The sequence below is a fragment of the Pan paniscus genome, chromosome 17 (genome assembly GCF_029289425.2).
Source record: "Pan paniscus chromosome 17, NHGRI_mPanPan1-v2.0_pri, whole genome shotgun sequence".
Classification (NCBI taxonomy): domain Eukaryota; kingdom Metazoa; phylum Chordata; class Mammalia; order Primates; family Hominidae; genus Pan; species Pan paniscus.
Window position 1 is genome coordinate 27,947,892 of NC_073266.2, and position 23,611 is coordinate 27,971,502.

Consider the following 23,611-nt stretch of genomic DNA (forward strand, 5'->3'; position numbering starts at 1 on the left):
CCAACATGGCGGAACCTCGTCTCTACTAAAAATACAAAAATTAGCCAGGCGTGGTGTAATCCCAACTACTCAGGAGGCTGAGGCAGGAGAATCACTTGAACCTGGGAGACAGAGGTGGCAGTGAGCCAAGATCATGACACTGCAGTCTAGCCTAGGTGACAAGAGTGAAACTCTGTCAAAAAAAGGAAAAAAAGAAAAAAAGTCCCAGAAGGGGAGAAGAAGTAAGTAAAGTTAGAAAAAATATTTGAAGGGAGAATAACGAAAAGGAGCAGAAACAATATTTGAATAATGGCCCCAAACTTCCCAAATATAATGAAAGATATGAATCTACATATCCAGCAAACTCAATGAACTCTAAGTAAAAGAAACTTGAAGAGATCCACACTGAGGTATTATTACATGTTGAAAGCCAGAAACAAAGAGAAAATCTTGAAAGCAGCAAGATCAAAGTGACTAGTCACAAACAAGGGATCATTAATTAGATTATCAACATATTCCTCATTAGATACTATGAAGGCCAGAAGGCAGTTGGATGGCATTTTTAAAGTGCCAAAAGAAAAAAAAAATTGTCAACCAAAAATTATAAATTGGCAAAACTATCCTTCAAAATGGAGGAGAAATTAAGACATCCCTCAGTAAACAAGGCTAAGAGAGTTCAATACTAGTAGACCCACCTACCCTACAAGAAATGCCAGCATGAAGCCTTCAAGCTGAAATGAAAGAACACTAGATAGTAACTGTAAGCAACATGAAGAACTAAAGAACATCAGTAAAGTTAACTACCTAGGTAAATATTAAATCCAGTATTATTTTTTTTTAAATTTGTAATGCCTCATTTTCCATATATAATTTTAAGAACAAATGCATAAAACAATAATTATAAATCTGTTTGCACAGGCACACAATATATAAAGATGTAATTTGTGACAATAACAACATAAGGGGGCAAATGGAGCAATATAGATTCAGAGTTTTTGCATACTATTGAAGCTAAATTGAATATTAATTCAAACTAGATTGTTACAAATTTAAAATTGTTAATTGTAAACCTCAGGATAACCACTAAGAAAACAAATACAGAAATAATAATATGAAGGAAATCCAAATAGCACACCATAAAAAAATCAATTAAACACAAAAGAGGGCAGTAATGGAAGAATTGAGGATTTTTTAAAAAAGACATATAGAAAACAAATTTTTAAATGGCAAAAGAAATTTCTTTCTTATTAATAATCACTTTTAAAGTAAATGAATCACGCTTTCTAATTAATAGCCCAAAATTCACATAATGGATAAAGAAACATGCTCCAGCTGTATGCTATCTACAAGCTACTCACTTTAGATATAAAGACGCAAATAAGTTTAAAGTAAAAGGGTAGAAAAAGATATTCCAAGAAAATACTAACCAAAAGAGGGCTGCAGTGTCTATTCTATACTAATATAAGATAAAATAGACTTTAAATAAAAGTTGTTACAAGAGACAATGAAGAACATTATATAGTGATAAAAGGTCAATCCATAAAGAAGATATTATAATCATAAACATATAGGCACACAACAGAGCTCCTAAACATCTGATGCCAACATTGACAGAATCGAAGGGAGAAATGGACAGTTCTAGGATAATAGTTGGAGATTTCAATACCCCACTTTCAATAATGGATAGCATAACTGGACAGAAGATCAGTAAAAAGATACGCAACTTCAACAACACTATAAACCAACTAGACCTAACAGACATATATAGAACTTTCCACCCAACAACAGCAGAATATACACTCTCAAGTACAAATGAAATATTCTTCGAGATAACAATACATTAGGCCACAAACAAATCTCGATAAATTTTAAATGACCTAAATCACACAAAGTACATTCTCTGACTACAATGGAATGAAACTAGAAACCAATAACAAAGGAAAACTGGAAATTTCACATATACATGGAAATTAAACACAAACTTGAACAACCAATGAATCAAAGAAAGAATTTCAAGAGAAAATAAGAAAATACTTTGAGACAAATGACAGCAAAAACACAACCTACCAAAACTTACAGAAGGCAGCAAATCAGTGCTCATATAGAAATTTGTAGATGTTAATAGCTACATAAAAAAGAAAGAAAATCTCAAATCAATAAACTGTACACTTTCAGGAACTAGAAAAACAAACTAAATCCAAAGCTATTAGAAGGAAAGAAATAAAATGATAGAATAGGAAGAGTGAAACAACAAAAGCAAAAGTTAGTTCTTTGAAAAGATCAAGAAAATTAACAAACTGAAAAATAAAAGGAGAGTAGATTCAAATTACTAGCATTAGAATTAAAAATACAACCTTAAAGAAACAAAAAAGATTTTAAGGCAATACTATTAAAAAGTGTAGGCCAATGAATTAGATAATCTAGATAAAATGAATTAATTCTAAAAATAATAAACTATGAAATCTGACTCAATGAGACACAGACAATATCAACAGATCTAAAACAAGCAAAGAAATTGAATCAGTAATTAAAAAAACAAGACAAGAAAATCCCAGTACCAGATGACTTCATTGGTGAATTCTACCAAACATTTGAAGAGTTAAGATTAAACTTTCTCAAATTCTTCAAAAGGTAGAAGAGAAGGGAACACTTCTAAATATTTTATGAGTTCTGCATCACCCAAATACCAAAGCCAGATGAACATGTTACAAGAAAAGGAAACTACATACAAATCCCTTACAAATACAGGTGGAAAAATCCTCAACAAAACTCTATCAAGCTGAATCCAGAAACATATTAAACAGATTACACATCATGATTAATTGGGATTTATCCCAAAAATGCGAGGGTAGTTCAACATAACAAAGTCAATCAATACAACACACCACATTAACTGAAGAAAGGAAAAAGAAAACAACCCATATAGTCATCTCAATTGATGCAGAAAAGGTATCAGACAAAATCCAGTGGTCTTTCATGATTTAAGAAAGAAAGCAGTCAGCAAAACAGGAATACAAGGAAACTTCCTCAAGATGGTAAAGGGCATTCATGAAAACCCTCACAGCTAACATCATATTCAACTGAAAAACTGAATGCTTTTTCCCTATTATCAGGAACAATACAATAATTTCTACTTTGACACATATTCAACATTTTACTGAATGTTCTATTCAGAGCAATTAAGCAAGAAAAGAAATATAACACATCTACATTGTAAAGGAAGAAATCAAACTATCACTATTCACAGATGACATAATCTTATATATAGACAATACTCAAGACTCCTCATAAAAATTATTAGAGCTCATGAATTCAGCAAATTGCAGGATAGAAGACACACAAAAGTCTAGTATATGTCTGTACACTAGCAATGAACAACCTGAAAGGACATTATGAAAACAATTCCATTTACAATAGCATTAAAAAGAATAAACTAGTTTGGAATAAACTTAACCAAGAAGGTGCAAGATTTGTACACTGAAAACTATAAAATATTGAAAGAAATTAAAGAAGACCTAAATAAATGGAATGTATCCTGCATTTACAAAGTGGAAGACTTAATATTGTTAAGATGACAATACTCCTCAAATTGATCTACAGATTCAATACAATGTCTTCAAAAATCCCAATAGTTTCTTTTTTTGTTGTAGAAAAAGAAAAGCCAATCATGAAGTTCATAAGCAATTGCACGGGACCCCAAATAGCCAAAACAATATTTAAGGACAAAGTCGGAGGACACATATTTCCCAATTTCAAAACTTACTACAAAGCTACAGTAATCAAAACAATGTGCTACTGGCATTAGGATATACCATAAAGGTGTAGGTTAGATCAGAAACATATGGATCATGGAATGTAATTAAGATTGCAGAAATAAACCCATACATCTATTATCACTTGATTTCAACAAGCATGCCAAGATCATTCAATGGGAAAAGAATAGTTTCTTCAATAAACAGTGCCGAGGTAACTAGATATCCACATACAAAAGGATGTTGGACCTTGATCTCACATTGTATACAAAAAACAACTTCAAAGTATCAAAGATCTAAATGTAAGGGCTAAAACTGTAACACTTTTAGAAGAAAAGATAGCGGTATATCTTCATAATCTTGGATTTGGCAGTGGTGTCTTGCCTATAATAACAAAAGTACATGCAACAAAAGAAAAAACAGAAAAATTGGGCTTCAAAATTAAAAAGTTTTGTGTATTAAAGTGCACAGTCAAGAAAGCTGGGCATGGTGGCACATCCCTGTGGTCTCAGCTACTTGGGAGGCTGAGGCAGGAGGCTGAGGTGGGAGGATTACTTGAGTCTCAGACCGGCCTGGGTAACACAGTAAGACTCCGTCTCCACAAAACATTTTAAAAATTAGCCGAGCTTGGTGGCACATACCTGTAGTCCCAGCTATGAGGAGACTGAGGCGGGAGGATCACTTGAGCCTGGGAGGTGCAGGTTGCAGTGAGCCATGATCACACCACTGCACTCCAGCCTGGGTGACAGTGAGACCCCAACTCTTAAAAAAAAAGAAAGGGGAAAAGACAGCTCACGGAATAAGAAAAAATACTTGCACATCATATATCTGATAAAGATCTAGGATACAAAATATATAGAGAACACTTACAACTCAACAACTAAAAAACAAACAACAATCCAACTCAAAAATAGGCAAAGAACTTGAATAGATATTTCTCCAAAGAAGATATACAAATTGCTAATAAGCACATAAAATGATGGTCAATATCACTAGTCATTAGGAAAGTGCAAATTAAAGCCACAATGAGATACTACTTCACAACCACTAGGATGGCTATAATAAAAAAAAAAAAAAAAACTGAGACTAACAAATGTTGATAAGGATGCAGAGAAGCCAAAACCCTCATACACTGCTGGTGAGAATGTCAAATGGTAAAGCTGTGGAAAACAGTTTGGTAGTTTCTCAGTTAGTTAAACATGCAACAACCCTATGACCTAGCAACTCCACTCCTAAGTATACACCCTGAAGAACTGAAAACAAGCGTCAAACAAAAACTGGTATATGAATGTTCATAGCAGCACTATTTGCAATAGCCAAAAGATGAAAACAACCTAGATGCTCATCAACTGATGAAGAGCTAAACGAAATGTGGTCATCCATACACTGGAATACTATTCGGCCATAAAAAGGAATAAAAAGTCCTGATACATCTATAACATGGATGAACCTAGAAACATTATGCCAGGTGAAGAAGCCAGAGAGAAAAAGCAATGTAATGTCCGATTCCATTAAAATAAACTATCTGGAATAGGCAAATCATAGAGACAGAAAGCAGATTGGTGGTTGCCCAGGGCTGGAAAGTGGCAATGGGAGTGACTGCTTAAAGGGTACAGCATTCCTTTTGGAGTGATGACAACGTTCTGGAGCTAAATAGTGGCAAAGGTTGCATAAAGTTATAAATGTACACTGATTGTATACTTTAATATGGTTAAAATGCTGAATTTCATATGATTTTAACACAGTAAAAAGTTATTACTCAAATGGTTATTTATAAACATTGTCTTTGTCTACATCAACTATATGTTAAATTTTTCCAAAAGTGATTAACTTTCAGAAAAACAAATAACACATTGCCTTAAATATTATTTCTGTTACCTTATCATCACTATTCAATTGCAGCCTCTTGGGAGAGGAGTCAGTACTTATAAATCTCCGTAGTTCTCACAGTGCCTCTTTCAATGTCACGTATGTAATAGTTCCTAAAGTAAAATGACTCGTGGTGAAGAGGAAGGCGTCAAAACCACAAGATGCGCCATGAGAAGTTGCATAACATCACCCTCTCAGAACTCCTACTTCTTAGGCATCTACCCTGTACCACGCACACTCACTTCTAATCTCTATATCAACTCTGTGGGTAGGTCCACCAGCATGCCACAAGGATAATAGTTGGTCTGCTAAGACAAAGAGTGAGTTGAAGTGAGAATACCATAAACAAACAGTTTCAATATACGTTGAATATTTTATTTTAGTCAAAAACATGTAAACATACATTTATGCATCAGTCTTTTCATAACAGACCAGGAACATATCTTGGCCCATAGTTGCACCAACTTCCTGCATACATCTCACTTGTAATGCATGCAGGTAGCTTGTAATACTAATAACTTAGAGACATGTGTGAAATCATTAGAATTCAGATTCCTTCTATATTTTTACATCCCTCCACCTCAGTCAGTAACTAACAGTTGTCTTATTTATACCTTACTCAACAGCAATATTTTAAGTCACTTTGCATATCGTCTTTCCATCACATTCACCTTGGGTTTCACGGAGACAACAACTTTCTTTACAAAATAAATAAATTATTATTTTATTTATTTATTTTTTGTCTTCATCAAAAAATTAACTTTTAAAATTATTGTACAATTATAACAAAAAGAACAGCAAGCATACAGAAGCTTGGGAATTAAAACTTACTATGAAGGGGCATACAACTTAGCTTGTGGCAGTAGAAGTACCTGGGTGTGCTGGAGTCAAGTCCTGCCTCTCCATCTTTCTTTTGCACAGGAATCCCCTAGAGAGCTTAATGAAATGCAGATTCTGGTTCAGCAGGTCTGGAATGAACCTGAATTTGTGCAATTTTAACAAACTCCCAGTTGCTGCAATGCTGCTGGTCCAGGGTCTGCAGTGTGGGGAACAAGTCGCTGTATCAGGCCATGCACAGCAGCCAGCATACTTTTCTGCAGCAATGGGAGTGCCATTAACCCAGAAAGTTGGTCAGTGCAAGTCCAGCTTCTCCTCTACTGGGTTAAGAATCCCAGTATATAAGTGAGGAAGCTAAGCACAGAGAAGCTGAATGACTTACAAAATGGGCAAGTGCACAGTATATGAGCAGGAATTCAAACACGGGCTTGTTTGGCTCCAAAGCCCATACTCTTTCCACTTCACATCTAAGAAAGCCAAAAGCAGAGCACCGAAGAGCCCAGGCATCCACAGAGGGACCTGGAGGAAGTGGATGGCAACCCTGCCCAACCCACTCAGAGAAAACAGCAAAGGGAGAAAGCAGGCTCCAGGGCAATAGCTTTGACTTGCTGGCCGTCTTTAATCATTATAAGAAAAAGACTTCATATTATCTTCTTCTGTTTATGTATTGTCACAAGAACTTTGGGCTTGCAGAATTCATATTGCTTTTTAATTATTTTTATCACCACCATTTCCTCTGACATCCTGGTGTTTGTCAAGTGATTTGAAACTGAAGTTAACTTATTGGTGCTCTGTTATTTGGGAAAACGATCAGAAACAAAGCACAAGTGTTAAATTGGGCACAGTACGGTGATATTAGTGCCTCCATCATTCCCCAGGAGAAAGGTTGTTCCAGAAATAGAAAGTATTGCTATTTTTTTAAACTAGGCTGATCATATGAATTCATATTCAGTGCTTTATTATACTGAAAACTGCACATGACTTCTTTGGATCTTTGGCTCAATAATCACTTTGATGTTTTATTTATTGATGCAAAAAGTACTTTCCTTTCAAGTTTGTTATCTCTCATTTCAATGGAATTTTTCAAAGTATTAAGAAACTAGCTCCACAGTACTGTCTATCCAGTTTTAAATTGGCACAAGATTCTAGTGTTACTAGTGCCCCTGGGTGTTTCCTGCCATTTAGTTTCAAGCTAATAAGGAAATGCAGAGGTTGGCTAGAATTTGCTATGAATACTGTAGATAGACATTTGTGCTGGAACACACTCAAAGAAGGTTGAGAGAATGCATTTTATCATACCAGGCACTTTGTTTTTTGCCCATTGAAATGATTTGTATTTGGAAATCAGGGCTATTTTTTGTCTTTGGCCAAATCTTTCATGAAGTCTGAACTTCCATGTTTATGAAATCCATCAGTGACATCATTGAGTGGTTTTCACAGTGAAAAAGTAATTGTCAAGGAAGACAATATAAAATGTAATATATTTTTGGGAAAAATGTTTATTCCAGTCTCTCACCCATTCTTTCAAATAAAATTACTTGGGTTTTGTTTGTTTGTTCTGTTGTTGCTATTAAGTGTAGGAATTCTTCATATATCTTATTTATGAATCCCTTATCTGATGAATGGTTTGCAGATATTTTCCCATTCTGTAGGTTGCTTCTTCACTGTGCTCATTGTTTCCTTCACTGTGCAGAAGCTTTTTAGTTTGATGTGGTCCCATTTGTTTATTTTTGCTTTTGTTGCCTATGCTTTTAGTGTCATGTCCATGAAATCATAGTCAAGACCAGTGTCATGAAGCTTTCACCAATGTTTTCTTCTATGAGTTTTACAGTTTCAGGTTGTATGTTCAAGTCTTTAATTTACATTGAGTTCATTTTTGTATATTGTGTGAGATAAAAGTCCCAATTTATTCTTTTGTATGTTGATATCCAGTTTTCCCAAAACTATGTATTGGTGAAACTATCTTTTCCCTATGTGTACTCTTGGTAGCTCTGTAGAAAAGTGGTTGACTATATATATATGTGGTCTATTTCTGGTCTCTCTATTCGGTTCCATTAGTCTGTATGTCTATGTCTTCATGTCAGTACTGTAGTGTTTTGATTACTGCAGCTTTGTAATATATTTTGAAATCAGAAAAAAAAATGATGCCTCTAGATTTGTTCTTCTTTTTCAATATGTTTTGGCTATTTGGGTTTTTTTCATATAAATTTTAGGTTTGCTTTTTTCTACTTCTGTAAAAACTGTGATTGGGATGTTGATAGGGATTGAATTGAATCTGTGGATCACTTTGGGTAGTATGGACGTTGTAACAATATTATGCCTTGCATTCCATGAGTAAGTAATGTCTTTCTATTTAGTTGTGTCTTTTTTCCTTCATTAATGTTTTGTAGTTTTCATTGTATAAGTCTTTCATCCTTAGTTAAGTTTATTCCTAGAATAAAAAGCCAACCTACAGAAGGGGAGAAAACATTTTCAAGCCATATATCTGATATGCAGATATATAAGAAATTCCTAAAACTCAATAGCAGAAAATCCTAATAACCCAATTAAAAAGTGGGTAAAATACTTGAATAAACATTTCTCCAAAGAAGATATGCAAATGGCCAACAAGAATATGAAAAGATGCCAACATTACTAATCATCAGGGAAATGCAAATCAAAACCACAATGAGATATTACCTCACATCTGCTAAAACGGCCATTATATAAAAAAAAGATAGCAAGTGCTGGAAAAAATGCGGAGAAATTGGAGCTCCTGTGCAAGACTGGAAGAAACATAAAATGGTGCGGCCACTATAAAAAACCGTATGGAGGTCCCTCAAAAAATTAAAAATAGAACTATCATATTATCCAGAAATCCCACTACTGGGTATATATGCAGAAAAACTGAAATCAGATCTTGAAGAGATATTTGCACTCCCCCTTTCATTGCAGTATTCAATATGTAAGATATGAAATCAACGGAATTGTCCATCAGTGGATGAATGGATAAAGAAAATGTGATCTATGCACACAATGCAATATTTTTCAGCCCTAAAAAAGAGAAAATCTTGTGTATGTGACAACATGGACGAACCTGGAGGACATTATGTTAGGTGAAATAAGCCAGTCATGGAAGTACAAATACTGTGTTTTTCACTTATATGAGGAATCCAAAATAGCCAAACTCATAGAAATAGTGAAATGGTGGCTTCCAGGGGCTGGGGTGGAGGTACTGTTCAAAGGGTATAAAGTTTTGTTACACAAGATGAGTAGGTTCGAGATCTGCTGTACAGCATGGTGCCTATAATTAACAACATTGTCTTGTGCACTTAAAAATCTATTAAAAGGGTAGATCTCATGTGAAGTGTTCTTACTACAATAAAAAAGATGTCTTTTTAACAAACACACTAAATGTCTTGTCATTGAACTTTTCACATTGAAAATAAGAGTATTGATTAGTTCAAAGTCATAGTGACGCTATATATCATTTTTGGGAAGATTAATAAAAAATGGAGACACATAGAAAATAGCTTGGGGTAAAAATATGAAATTTAATCTGAATTATCAGATATATAGTCTGCCACTAGAATAGAGAGTGAAGTTTATATAATGTGGAAAATATTTTTCATCAAACTTGTCCATGTGGAACCTGGGCAGTTCAGCTTGTTGTGTGGCATCACCTCTTCTCTACTGTCCATTCCTCTTGCCCAGTAGCTGACCTGCCTACACGTTAACAGGGTTTGTAAGTGCAGGAGAGGTGACTTGGGGTGGAGACATGCACCAGAAGATTGCGTTTGCTGAAGAAGGATTTTACTACTTATGAAATGAAACACATCCTCAGAAAGGCTGGCACCAACTTTGAAGCAGGAAGTCCTCATCTGAAAAAAGTGATTCTAGCTTATATTCACTTGTTCCCTCTAATAAAATCAGATATGCTATAAAGAGAGAAAATCAAACTCAAGAGTCCCTCATCAAAAGGGAAAAATGAAGATTATTTACAAAAGTAGGGACCACAAATTTAGAAAAATCATGTAAAGCTAGTGCAGTTCTCTAGGGCCAGCAACAGCGGGAACCAATATATCCAAGACCTGAAGGGGCAAAGGAGGAAGTGGCTGCTGGTAACCTAGACATGGAGGTCTTGTGGAGAGAGCCGTGTGATGGGAGTAGGCACCTCTACCCTCTCCTCCTGCCAGGGATCACCCAACTACACTCTGTTAGCTGAATCCAGTTAGAAGGCAGAAGGCAAGGGAGCCGCTGCTATAGTCAGTGTGGGGAAGGAGGATGGGAGGGGGTGGAGAGGAAAACGGGAGGGGGTGGAGAGGAAACCTGGAGGGACCGGTAGGAAATATCTTCATAACTTACTATGGAGAGCATCACCTGGATTTTCCTCAGAGCCTATTCTGCTGAGCTTGGCCTCCCTTCCTGAGTACTTCATCCTCAAAATGTCGGCAAGCCTGCATATTTGAAGTGACCAGACCATGGCCCAACTCACAGCACTGCCTTGCAGATGGAAGCAACGGCTGGATGTTTGACTCGGGTGCAAACATTGGGAGAAGTTACGGAGGGTTTGAGTAAGTGATGACTAGGCAACAGATACTTTATTAACCATTTGCAAATGTGGCTTCACGCAGAAGGTAGGATAGGCCAGGGCCAATATGAGAGTAGTGTGCTAGAACAATTCACTAAAGTATACTGGTGGCCCAGAAGAGTGTGGACATGTAAGGGTACACACTTCTGCCCAGAGGATCCCTCACATAACTGTGTGTCCACAACACACAGTTATGTGAGGAGCTTCATTAAGGACATTAGATATTTCTCCAGCTTCACCTGAGATGTTCAAATATTTGTCACTTGAAATGGAAAATCAAGTGTGTGCGCATGTGTGGAGGAGCTCACCTTGAAGGCACCTTCCCTCACTGGCCTGGAAACCTTGGGCCAGGAGAGATCTGGAAGGAATTGTTCTTGGACTGGCTCAGGAGCTGAGGGTCACTCAAACCTGAGAATGTTTGAAAGGTGAAATCGCCCACCTGCTGTAGGAGGGCACCCATTGTTCTGCCTGGACAGTTTCTGGGAGGAAACAGTTTCCTCTGACTGTCCTCAGCCTGGATCAAGGGACTGAGATTGGTGATTCCCACTCTGATACTGAAAAGCAGAGTCTGAGGCCCCACTGATCTCTACTTTTTCTCTCCCCAAGTCAGGAGCCAGGCCAGAGGCTTTGTAAGCTTCACTGAGTTCACATGCTCTGGAGGGGTCAGCGGTGGAGGCCTTAAAAATAAAAAGCTGTTGGGGGTTGGAGTGAGAACATGGAAAGTCATAACCAGATTTTTTAGTAAGAATTTAGAACTGTAAAGTATCTTGCCATAGTAAGTTGTTATGAAAATTAATCAAGTATGCTTTTATGGAACTGAGTACAAGACCATACGATTTAGTGTGCATTCAAGAAATGGCTGTTGTTGCTGTTTTTGAGAAAGCCAGGCTACAATTCTGGGGCAAAAAAAGAAGAGCTAAATCAATGCTCTTTGGCTCCTTGGCCCTTAACCTCAGAAAGCTCCACTTTTATCATCTATAATATGAGATTAATGATACCTTGTCAGTTGGTTGAAGTTTCCAAGGCATTCAAGGCAGTATTCATTAGCCTTACTTTAGTAAATATTTTAACAGCTGGCCAGATTTGTTGGGCTATGTAATCCAGCGCATGCAGTGAAGAAGAATTGTTTTGTACATTGGCGAAATACATATGCAACTGCAAGAGGAAAAGATCTTCATGTTGACAATGGACAAAGGTCTAAACTGCAGGTAGGATGCTGGCTGCTTCTCTTCCTACATAAATGGCAGAGAATGCTGTGACGAATAGTATTGCTTTTTAATGGGCTCTAGTACTTGCACTGCGGCGCTCTCCATTTGATATTAGGAGGAAAACACCTCCTAAAAGTTATGCAAAAGCTGCACAAATGACTGTCAAGACAAACCAGCCCCATGTTTTACTAAGATGCCTCTCATGTTTGTCGGGCATAGTACAGCAGCAGTGTGGGAAGAGAGCTATCTTGTTACAGTTCTGTTTCTCAGACTGTCTACCCAATCTTACCCTGCCAAACTGCTTACTTCTGACATAACGGGGTATTCCCTCTTCTGCATTAGAACCCATAGGAGACTATAGGCTCTTTTAAGGGACTTTAAAAAATGCTATGAGTTAAGGATACTATGAAGCTAATGAACTATTTTCTTTCATATAGGTAATGCTGGACTCTAGATATAAAATAGCTTCATTTCCTAAATGAGTTGGAGAATAAAACTTCAACACACAACAGATATCTCAGTTTTTCAATCTAAATAAACTGATCTCAGGGCAGATGTATTACCCTAGTCCTAGCCTGTGAGAACTTGGACTGTTTTATTGAGGAGACAGAAAGATGTTCTGCACGTGAGCTCTCTTAGTAGATAGTGGCCCTCACTAGCTTGCTATCATCTTGATTTTCTGAAGGTCAAAGTCTCTCAATTGTCTTGCATATGTAGCCTCATCAGCTGCAGAAAGAAGACTAGGCCTCAAATGCCTAAAGCCCTTGGAAAATACAATTTCCAACCTTCTGGAAGTTTCTCCTCTGCCTTTCATTTCACTCAAGAAGACGCAACTTATTGAGAAAAAGGCTGGAGCAACTCCTTAGAGGCTGGCAAGAGTGCCAATCCTTCCTCCAATCAGGAAAACAAGATTTTGATCAAGACAAGACTTTGTTTCAGAGGCTGAGGCTGCAAAGCATAGCAGTTTGTGCCCACAAACTCTCTTGTGTTTCTGAATTCCAGTGTAACAGCTGAATGAGATTCATTAAATGAAGAGGGGGTAGAAATGCTCATGGAGTGTTTCAGAGGCCGTAGACCGTGGAGGTGGTTGTTCAATAGACATCAGAAACAAAGCGACCAAGCTGAACCTGTGGAAACCATGGCCTTATTCTTGGAATGGGAGGCTAGGAGTCAGACACTGCAACCTGCTTTCAAGAGCAACTGTGCATTGGAGTAAACGAGGTGCATGTGCGTGCAGTTTCACAGCTTGGGTGGTGTGCCACTGGGCCTCAGGTTGGTCTCTCTTGACTAGGTATGACTATATAAAGTGCAATGTGTCAATCTGATCACATCTCAGCCAATGGAGAAGTTGGAGGCCATACTTCTCTAGCTTTTTTCCAAGGCAGGGTTACTTCTGCCTAGTCAAACACCAGGAAAATGGGATTATGACCAAACAGGAGCCCAGTTTTACATTTAGAGATTGTTGACCCAAGCCAGGAACACTCAGGAACAGTCTTAGATTTGGGGATTTGAAGAATTTAATTCTTTTATTTAGGACATGTGATTCTTTTACTGGTAAGAAAAGAATGCTTGGCATTTTCTCATAAATCTAGAAATTGGTGGAAAACATTGATCCAAACTGCATTTGTTCTTGATGCAGATATTTCCATGAAAGTTGTTTGGACTCATGAAAGCTCAGATGTCTCAAGAAAGCCAGAGAAGGCTGTGTGGGGTAGGGAAGGTCTCTGCTTCTGAGTGGACCCACTCTCTCCCTATCCCCAGGCTCTTTGGCATTTTCCTTTGAGGACAGTGTTCTGCAACGCCTAATTAGATGCTGTCTGTTGGCTTTGGTATCCCATCGCTGTGTTCCTAGTTTGTCTTACAAGGATTGGGTGTACCATGTTAAGACAAAACATTGCAATGTTAAAACACAACACTGTTGTGAAGATCATCTTTGTTTTCAGAATGTATTTTAAGAGCTAGTGGAGTAGAAAATGGCCGGTTTGTTATCAGTAAAGCTCTTCCTTCACCCAGAAACCACAAGAGCCTGACAGTCAAGTCATTCCCACAGGTGCGTGTGGTCCCTATCAGAGATGTGCTGGGCTGCCAGCCTCCCTGACGGGCCCTTTGTGGTGGCGCTGCTGAGTTACCCTAGCATGCCACCACGGGATCAGACTACTGCTGCAGACTGTTATGATGATGTCACCCGGAGGTGGCAGACCTGAGCGTGAAGCGTGATCCTGCTCTCTGACACAGGAACTTGTCATGTCTGAGCAAACTGACCTTTAGTTCTGTACCAGCTAGAGTCAGGAGGCCAGGAATTTCCTTTTGATCCCCAGGTCAACTTGGATTGTATGTAGTAGAAGTCTAAGTGACATCCAGATTTTGCTATTGCCCAAAGAACAGCTTTCTGACCTGGCCCTCATCAGCCTGCTCCCCAGCGGAGGAAGGCTGGTCCCAGCAGGTCTTCTTCGCTCTTCACCACCTTCCCTGAATCTGGTATTCCCACGTAGAACGACCTGCTCCTAACTGAGGGGGAGGCTGGCCAGCACTGATTGCATGCTATGTACTTTAAGCTTGTGATGGAATATTTAAGGGCCAGACATGCCTTCCTCAGATAGAGCGCCGTGGTCTCGAGTTAAAATTTCTGACACTCAAACCTGAATGGCTCTTAGAGATCAATCACTGTTTCTTGGAGGTGATGGGAAATACCGTAACGTGGAGATCATCATGGGACACTGGGGAATTTAGAGTCTTATTTGTGCTAACATGACACAACCAAGATAAGTTGGAGTGTATGTGGGTGAGATGGCAACAGGCAGAAAGCTAAGGTGCCAGAGATCCGTGAGTAAATTCTATTGTTTCTTGTTGGTAAGGATTTATATTGTATCAGAAAGTGGTAAGACCACAGGAATTTCATATCATCCCTAATAAATATATACATATACATACATTGTATACACGTTAGTATCTATATATTTGGGTATACGTGTACGTGTGTATATGTAGCATATTTTTAAGAAGCACAAATAGCTGAGTCTAGGGGAGTGCTTGTGAACTGCATTGTGGTAAATCACTGAGGTATTCTTCAGCAGTGAATACAGTTTTTCACATGATTTTATTACGTCTTTTAAAGATAGTATCACTTGTATTTCTGAGAGTATTTTGACATCTTTGTTTATTGAACTTGGTAGCCATTTAAGTTAGTATTTTCATTTTGAATAAGCCCCCTCAGTCTGCACCACAACTTAAAATATAATCTGAAGCACTTTGGTACTCTATGTGGTCGTTGTAACTTAATGCCACACTGAATGCTGTGGCATTTCATAAAGTTACTTTTTTTTTTTTTTTGAGATGGAGTCTCGCTCTGTTGCCCAGGCTCGAGTGCAGTGGCACAATCTCGGCTCACTGCAAGCTCCACCTCCCAGGTTCATGCCATTCTCCTGCCTCAGCCTCCCGAGTAGCTGGGACTACAGTTGCACACCACCACGCCTGGCTAAGTTTTTGTATTTTTAGTAGAGATGGCATTTCACAGTGTTAGCCAGGATGGTCTTGATCTCCTGACCTCGTGATCCACCCTCCTTGGCCTCCCAAAGTGCTGGGGTTACAGGCGTGAGCCATCGCACCTGGCCAAATTTACTTCTTAAATACAAGGATGGCTCTTTGCCGTGATCATGGTTTCCATGTTTGCTTTCATTCCATCTGGCTTTCGGTTACTCCCATTTCCCTTTCCCAGTCTCTGTGAGCAGTAACACTTGGTATCGTATAGCATCATCTGCAATACTCCAAAGGAATGGGCAGACATGCACTCCTGCGCCCTTCTAATGTCCCTAGGAAAGCAGCACACTGACCCTGAAACTGCCAGCACAGAGCCACATCAGCAGCAGGGAAGACACTGAGTGAGCCAGTATGTGCAATGACAGGATGGCTTTACACAAAGACTTGGTTGCATGCCAAGTAAGGGTGTAATGGAGCAAGCCCCCAGGGCAGACCATGCCCACTGCACTCTCTCTGAGCAGCTGAAGTTCTGTCTCTGCGTGTTCATCTTAGAAGGTGGCATGGATGCCAGAGTGCAGCTTCTTCCGCCTGCCCCTAATAAGACAGTGTGAGTCAGGGCTCAGGTCCCCCAGGAAGAGGAAACTGCAATGAACGGGCACTTTCTCTATCATTTGTGTGGCATGTACCACACTGCAGCCACCCCTGTGTCACTGCTCCTGTGTAACAGGATTGATGTTGCTATTTTCCTAATCATCCTGTCTACTGAGAAGGCTAGGAAGCCACATGCCTCCTGCAACAACCAGAAGCCAACAAGCGAGTCTCCTCTCTCAACAAGGTAAGACAAATGATGTAAAAACAGGTTAAATTACTTCGAAACTTTAATTACAGATACTTTTCCACGCAACATTTCTGAAACGAAAGCTTTGATTCTCCCCTTTTTTTGCATAAAGGCTGGGAAGGTGGTTTGGCCAGACCGTACATCTTTTTGTATATACATATCTACACCTGTGTCTCTTCTTTATTAATAAAAGGTGTCTTGATCACAGTCCCAAACCAACTCTGCATTGGATTCCAGCATATAAAACTCAGAGAGTAAAACAATTTCAAAGGAAGACAGGCTGCAACCACAGGAAAATGGCAGGAAAAGTTGTAGCTTGATAGCTGTTTCTTCTAAGTTTAACTCAGAAATATAATAATAATTAAGAGAAAAAAATAAGAGGCCCTAGCTTTCATCCCTGCTACCAAACACGCTCGTCCAGAACTCTAGGCTGTCTTAAAGTGCAATTACTGTTGTGAAGTTGCTCAGGCCAGGGATCAGGCTGGACGGAGTTCAAAGCAGAAACTTCAAACACTCCTTGCTGTTCATGACTCAGGGGCTGGGAGGGAGGGAGAGGAGAAAAAGGACAGTTCTCTGGCATTCAAGTGCATCAAAAGAATAAATGTCTTTTCTTTTGGTAAAGAAAATCTGTCAATAGTAAGGAATCCTGGTTTGGAAAAATATAACTTTCTAAAACTTCTATCTGCGGATGTTCCAATGCAGCAGAGGGACAAGGCAGGCAAGTGCAGCCAGCAGCAGGGGCCAGGTGTGCCTCCCAGGGGCCCGGCCATACAGGCTGCTTCCACTGTCTTCTGCGAGGTCCTCTGCCCTCGGCGAAGAGGAGGCACACTGGACCAAGGGCATCTGGTAGGACGTGGCTCTCTTCTCTGGCCGGTCTGGGCTGGACCCGTCGCTGGGCCTCTGACCGTTGAACAGCAGATAGCGCCCCCGGGCATCCTGTTCCATTTTGAAGATCTCGTACTCCGTGTGAGGTAGTTTGATGCCCAGGGCCACGCAGCCATTGGTGTGGGTCACATCCTGCTGGATGCCCACCTGCCAGGAGCCCTCGGCCCCGCACTCATTCCCGTTGAAGACGTTGAGCAGTGAGGCTGTGGCCGCATCCATGGGGGTGACCTTCATGTGATTCACTGCAAAGGAGAAAGGAGAGTTCCATGACTCCAGGGAGTAGGCGTGGGATCCAGAAACCCACCCAGAAAACACTGGCCACACTCTAACTAGACAAGGCTTTCTTTTCCAAAAACAATCCCACCTACAGACCCACCCATCTGACGGCAGTAGTCATCAAAGCACTGTCAGGCGGAGAAGAGTTCAACCTGTTGATCTGGGTGGCAGTCAAACCGATATGCTGCAGGTGTGGCCATGCAACACAGACCATCTGGTGTAGAAACACTGAGCCCAGAATACAGCTGGGAGTGCCTGCAGGCAACAAATAAAACTACAGCTCGGAGTGCTCCTAAGGAGTTTTATTTGGTGATGCTGACTCGTTGGGATTGAAAGAAAAATATTCAACAAAGGCTGGAATTTTGCTTTCATCAAAAGGTTTTCGGGTTTCTAAAAGTTTTGGTGTCAAACACCTATTCTGGTTGGCATTCTCACACATTCCTACGGGCCCATACATCAGGCATCTAAAATTAGTTAGGCTGCAAGCAAGAAAAATGTGAGTGAATAAATTAAATACAAAGCCCAGCTTTTGTGGAGAATTGCTTCTGAAGGTCCCTCCAGGGGGCCACTTCCGTGTATAACACGATGAGCTTCAGGGTGGAGTCAAGTAAAGATTGCTTGCTTTCAATTAAGTTTCTCAAAGGGCCTGTATTTCTGGAGCAAACCTTGCTACCCAAAAGGAGGGCTAAAGTCTTCCAGGACTTTCTGGGTTAACAGAAACATTTTTATAGTAATGGGACTGAACCCTGGAACGCCATCCTGGAGGAGTCACCTGGGATCGAAGCTATCCCTCTTTATTTGGTATGATAGGGCTGACACCATTTTACAAAGATGCTCAAACTTAGGGGGGAAAAAAAAAGCAACCTTTTAAAAATAGCAACCACAAGCCCTGCTTTGTTGCTAGCAGCCTGGTGCAGCTCCTTCCTCCCCTCCTTGTTTAGTGATAAGGACACAGCCTGAACCTTCCCACAGATGCTCCCACCTCCAAGCAGGTGACAACCTCTCAATTACACGACAAGCTCAGGGTTGGAAAGGACAGCTCTGAGCACCGAGGTGTCACTAACACCTCTTTACTGCTCACTCAAGAAAGCATGTGGCACGCAAGCAAACGCAATGTTATTAGAGGGGCAGCAAGGAATCTGCCAGAGTTGTGTATAAAGAACACAAAGTGCAGACTTGAGATTTCTTTTTTTGTTTTTTAGAGACAGGGTCTTGCTCTGTTGCCCAGGCTGGAGTACAGTGGCACGATCATTTCTCACTGTAGCCTCAACTTCCTGGGCTCAAGCGATCCTCCTAGCTCAGCCTCCAGAACAGCTGGGACTACAGGCACATGCCACCACATCCAGCTAATTTATTTTATTTTTTTATAGAGTTAGGGCCTCACTATGTTGCCCAGGCTGGTTTCAAACTTCTGGCCTCATGAGATCCTCCTGCCTTGGTTTCCCAAAGTGTTGGGATTACAGGCATGAGCCTCCGCACCTGGCCAGAGATTTCATTCCCAGTAACATCCTCCCTGGCTGGCAACTTCCCACACACAGTGGCGTGGACTCCTCCCGCATTCAGGCCTGCAAGCGGAGGCTGTCCACCTGATCCACTTTGAGCAGGGAGAAACTCAGAGGGCGTTGGGAAGGACTGAGGCAGAAATGACTCCCCAATTTCTTTCCTGGGAACTCAGGCAGAAAAGAGGTCCTTTCCCTCAGCTCTGCCTCCACAAAAATGTCACAGGGCTGTTTATCGGCTGTGATACTGGGACTCGAGATGGGAATCCTACCTTTGAACACGAACTCGGTGCCTCCCATGACCCTGGAGGAGAGGACGCCGCGGCTGTAGCGGCCCCGGGCGTAGATGGAGAAGGTGGGGTGCTTGCACACCGGGTCTGAGTAGTGGTAGTAGTGGCCCTCCCAGGTGTTGTTGTTGTCATGGAAGATGAAGTGGCGGGTGAGGAAGAGGACTTCGGGGCGCACCTCACAGCGCTGGCTCACCCACTCCCCGTGCAGGCCGATGGTCAGGTCTGCCTTTGGGGGCAGGATGGGAGGGTGGTGCTCGTCTGACCGATAGATGATCCGACAGGCGATGCAGGCATGGTCGTGGTTCTGAAGCCAAGAAACAAACACATTCAGAGGCCTCTATCTTCCCAAGGGAGTAGTGCACACATGCTTCCGGCAAATGGGGTCTCACCAGGTACCAGGTCACCATCACTGACAACCTCGACACCAAGAACCAACTGGAATCATGCTCCGGGCACAGACAGAGGTGAGAGTGATGTGTGCCTGTGTACTCAGAAGTGCACGTTTGCCTGACAGTACAGACCTACGCAAACATTTCAGGTGTGATGTGGACACTTTAGAATCCTATTAAGTTTTCAGACCACATGCACTGGACACTTGATTTCAAAAAGAAATGATGGCAGCACCTCACACCCATTAGGATGGCCACTATCAAAAAATGCTATCAAAAAATCACAAGTTGGCAAGGATGTGAAGAAATTGGAACCCTTAAACACAGCTGATGAGAATACAGAATGGTCCAGCCACTATGGAAAACAGTAAGGTGGTTCCTCAAAAAACAAAACAAAACAAAACAAAAAACAACAAAACAGAATTACCATATGACCCAGCAATCTCACTTCTGGGTATGTACCCAAAAGAGTTGAAAGCAGGGACTTGAATAGATATTTGCACACCCATGTTCACATCAGGGTTATTTACAATAACCAAAAGGTAGAAGCAACCCAGGTGTCCATTGACAGATGGATGGATCAACAAAATGCGGTCTATCCGTACAATGAAATACTCTTCAGCCTTAGAAAGGCAGGAAGTTCGGACACCCGCTACAATAGGGATGAACCTTGGGGACATCGTGGTAAGTGAAATAAGCCAGACACAAAAGGACACTGTATGATGTCACTTATATGAGGTTCCTAGAGTGATCAAATTCATAGAGACAGAAAGTGGAATGGTGGTTGCAGGAGCTGGAAGGGGGGGACAAGGAGTGGTTTAATGGGACTAGAGGTTCAGTCTGGGAAGATGAAAAAGTGGATGGTGGTGATGGTTGCATAATCACATGAATGCGATCAGTGCCACAGAACTGCACACTTAAAACTGGTTAAACGATACATTTTACATTATGTGTATTTTACCACAATTAAAATTTATTTTAATAAAAACAGGAGACACAAAGGAAAAAAAAAAGGCCAGCGCTCCACTGGCTGTGGATGAAATGGAGTTGTGTAGGAAAGGCAAGGTCCTTTAGAAGAGGGAATGGAGGAGGCGGCCTGCAAGAAGGGAGAGCTGGAGGCCGCGGAGCAGCAAGCACACCTGCACACTGCCCTCTGTCCCGGTCTGCCCGCCTCCAGGTTCAGAAGGTTTCTGCGTTCCTCATCTGCTTCCTGCTTTCTCAGCTTTAAGCAAGACAGCCACAGCTCTGACCTTCCAGAAGACCCTCTCTTACCTAGTCTATTTTATAACATGAACACAGCAGGGAACAAGGGCTGTCTAGGTTTGTGGCACAGAAAGGCCTCTCTGGTGAGGGGTGCACATGTCAGAGACGCTGGAAGTCAGGGCACAGGGTGCTTGAACACAGTGCCACTGCCTCGCTGTCTGACCAAGGTCTTCAGACACCTCTGAGCCCGGGCTGCCTCCTCCTGCACCTGGGTCATCCCTCCGCTATTCTCCTCCCACCCAGGGGGTGCAAAGCTGGTAGGCTAGCAGAACGCTGACCACTAGCAGCACGTGCCGATCGGATCAGGCTGTGGTAGGGAGGTAGAAGTTGGTAGCTCAGTGTTCTGGGGACGGCTGGGCCACCCCAGCCCCGCGCTCCCATGCCATCGGTTCATGGCCTCACATCTGTCCTGCGGCCAAGGCTGAGGGGCACCCACTGACTGGGCAGGCACACACTTGTTCTCTAGCAGTTCTCTAAAGTTGGAGATCTCAGTCACCAGGGTCTTTGGGTTTACAGCCCTCACTCAACATGTGATTTCGTTGTGGTCGCTGTTTGGTTTCCCAGAGAGGGCAGGAAGAGCCGTGGGCTTCCCAGCTGCTGCTCACTAACTTGCGCTGCTGCTGTGTGCATTAGATGGGCATAGAGTTGCACTTCAGGCGAGATAATGTTTCCTTTGCTAACATGGTTTGTGGCTTGTAGACAATTGGATCAAAGAGCTGCAGCATTGAGATGAAGGCCAAGTCCTGGGCGTCCCCAGGCTCTATGTGCATTTTTTGGCCTGCGGTTTCCTACAGACGGCTTAGGGGCACACGGAGAAACTGCCTGCAACCTGTGCTCAGCAGTGAGTTGCCCTCTGCAAGCTACAGGAGAAATGGAGATGAGCTCCTGCATGAGGCCCATTAGGCCAGTGCTTAATTACGTCACGGAAAGATGTCTCCGGCCAGTTCCTGGGGGCCGAGGCCAGCCCCGGCCGCTTCACAGCTGGTGATTTTGGGCAAGCTATTTATTTCTCTAAATTTCAACTTCCTCATTTGTACAATGGTGATCATTATACTTACTTGCATAACTGCTGCAAGAAATGAACAGCAGATTAAGGTGGTTCCCACTCAGTGCACCCACTTGGTGTGAACATTAAATAAAGGCCTATCTGACACCCTATGTGCCACTATCTTTCAAATGCACCTTAAGGTGAAGAAAATATAAACTGAGTTAAAAGAAAGCATCACTGAGTACGGTAGCTTTGCCTTTATGTTTCCTTGGTCAACTACTATGGGGTAAAGGTTCCAGAGTTTTCACCTCAACAAGAGTTCTCATATTCAAAACACAGGGTGGAAAATTAATATGACATAGTGTGCCCAGCCCAGGGCTCCTGCACAACTGCTGGAACAGTCACCATTGAAATCAGGCCTGTGGTCCTGGTGTGGGGACCAGTGACACCCCCTCTGACACTGGCTGGGAACTTGGATTCAAATCACAAAAACTTCACAGCCAGGAAGGTGGTGTTCTCCTGTGATGCCTGTTATCAGACACAGGCTGTGCAGGAGCCGGCCCCTGGCTCAGCACCACCTACAGGTGAGCCCAGCACATGCTGAAATAAGAGAGGCCACACGAAGCACTCGTACCATCAGGGTAAGAAGAAGCGCGGAGTCAGATCTTCCCGTCAGCCAGGAGGAGGTGCGCACTCCTACCATTTGCAGCTCATCGCTGGTAGTGGCTACCCCCTCTGCCTGGGCAGGTCCCCAAAGCCTAGCTGGCAGCCCCGCTTCCCCAACCCCAGCCTTCACCTCCCCTCTGCGCCATTCCCCACAACTTGGTTTGCCATCTGTAATTTGGGAATTTAAAAACATCAGTTGCGACTCCTTCATTTCTGGTCATTCTAAGGAGGTGAGAGTCTCAATTCCTGAAAAGATTTAATTCGTCAAATACCAGGATCAATTCAGGAAGAGCTCAGAGAGCTTCTAAGGTGGGGGTGGGAGAGAGAAATGAAATAAGGGACATTAGTTCTTGCAAGAGATGCTTCTGGGACGACATTGAGGAGCAACTGCTGTTTGGCTCAGACAAGGCAAAGGCTCGGGGGAGGGGAGGGGGTACTGCTGTCGCCTGGGCTGTTCCAGAATGAGTGTTTTCGGAGGTGCTTTCCTTTAGCAGTAATGAGGCCGGGCTCCTGAGCTCCGAGATGAGGACCCAGTGGGACTTGGTCACTTCAGGAGATTGATGGTTCTGGCTGAAGTGTTGCTGTTCCATAGCAGAGAAAAGCAGGCCAGGCACGGTTTTTGTGTTTTTGTTTGTTTTTTTTGTCTTGTGGGGAGCACAGGCGCAGGGAGGCTTGTTTTCCATCAGGTAGGCCTGAGAATCTAGGGAGGGTGCAGGGAGTGGGAGAAACCTGGTTCTTGGGTATTGGTCTTGCCAAATCCCTAAACTAGATGCTTTTTTTTTTTATTACTGTGTTAAAAAAAATACCTAACATAGAAGTTGCCAT

General features: G+C 41.8%; 1 protein-coding gene across 1 annotated transcript in view; it reads right to left on the bottom strand.

Annotated features, from left to right (window-relative positions):
• Window positions 1-16,552: 16,552 nt before the first annotated feature.
• APCDD1 (APC down-regulated 1) overlaps window positions 16,553-23,611 on the bottom strand; it is a 33,892-nt gene continuing 26,833 nt past the window's right edge. The window contains exons 4-5 of the mRNA XM_003809333.5: window positions 19,463-19,784; window positions 16,553-17,657 (exon numbers count right to left, since the gene is read on the bottom strand). Coding sequence (XP_003809381.3) covers window positions 17,209-17,657; window positions 19,463-19,784 — 771 coding nt within the window. The 3' untranslated portion in view covers window positions 16,553-17,208. The remainder of the gene's footprint in view (window positions 17,658-19,462; window positions 19,785-23,611) is intronic.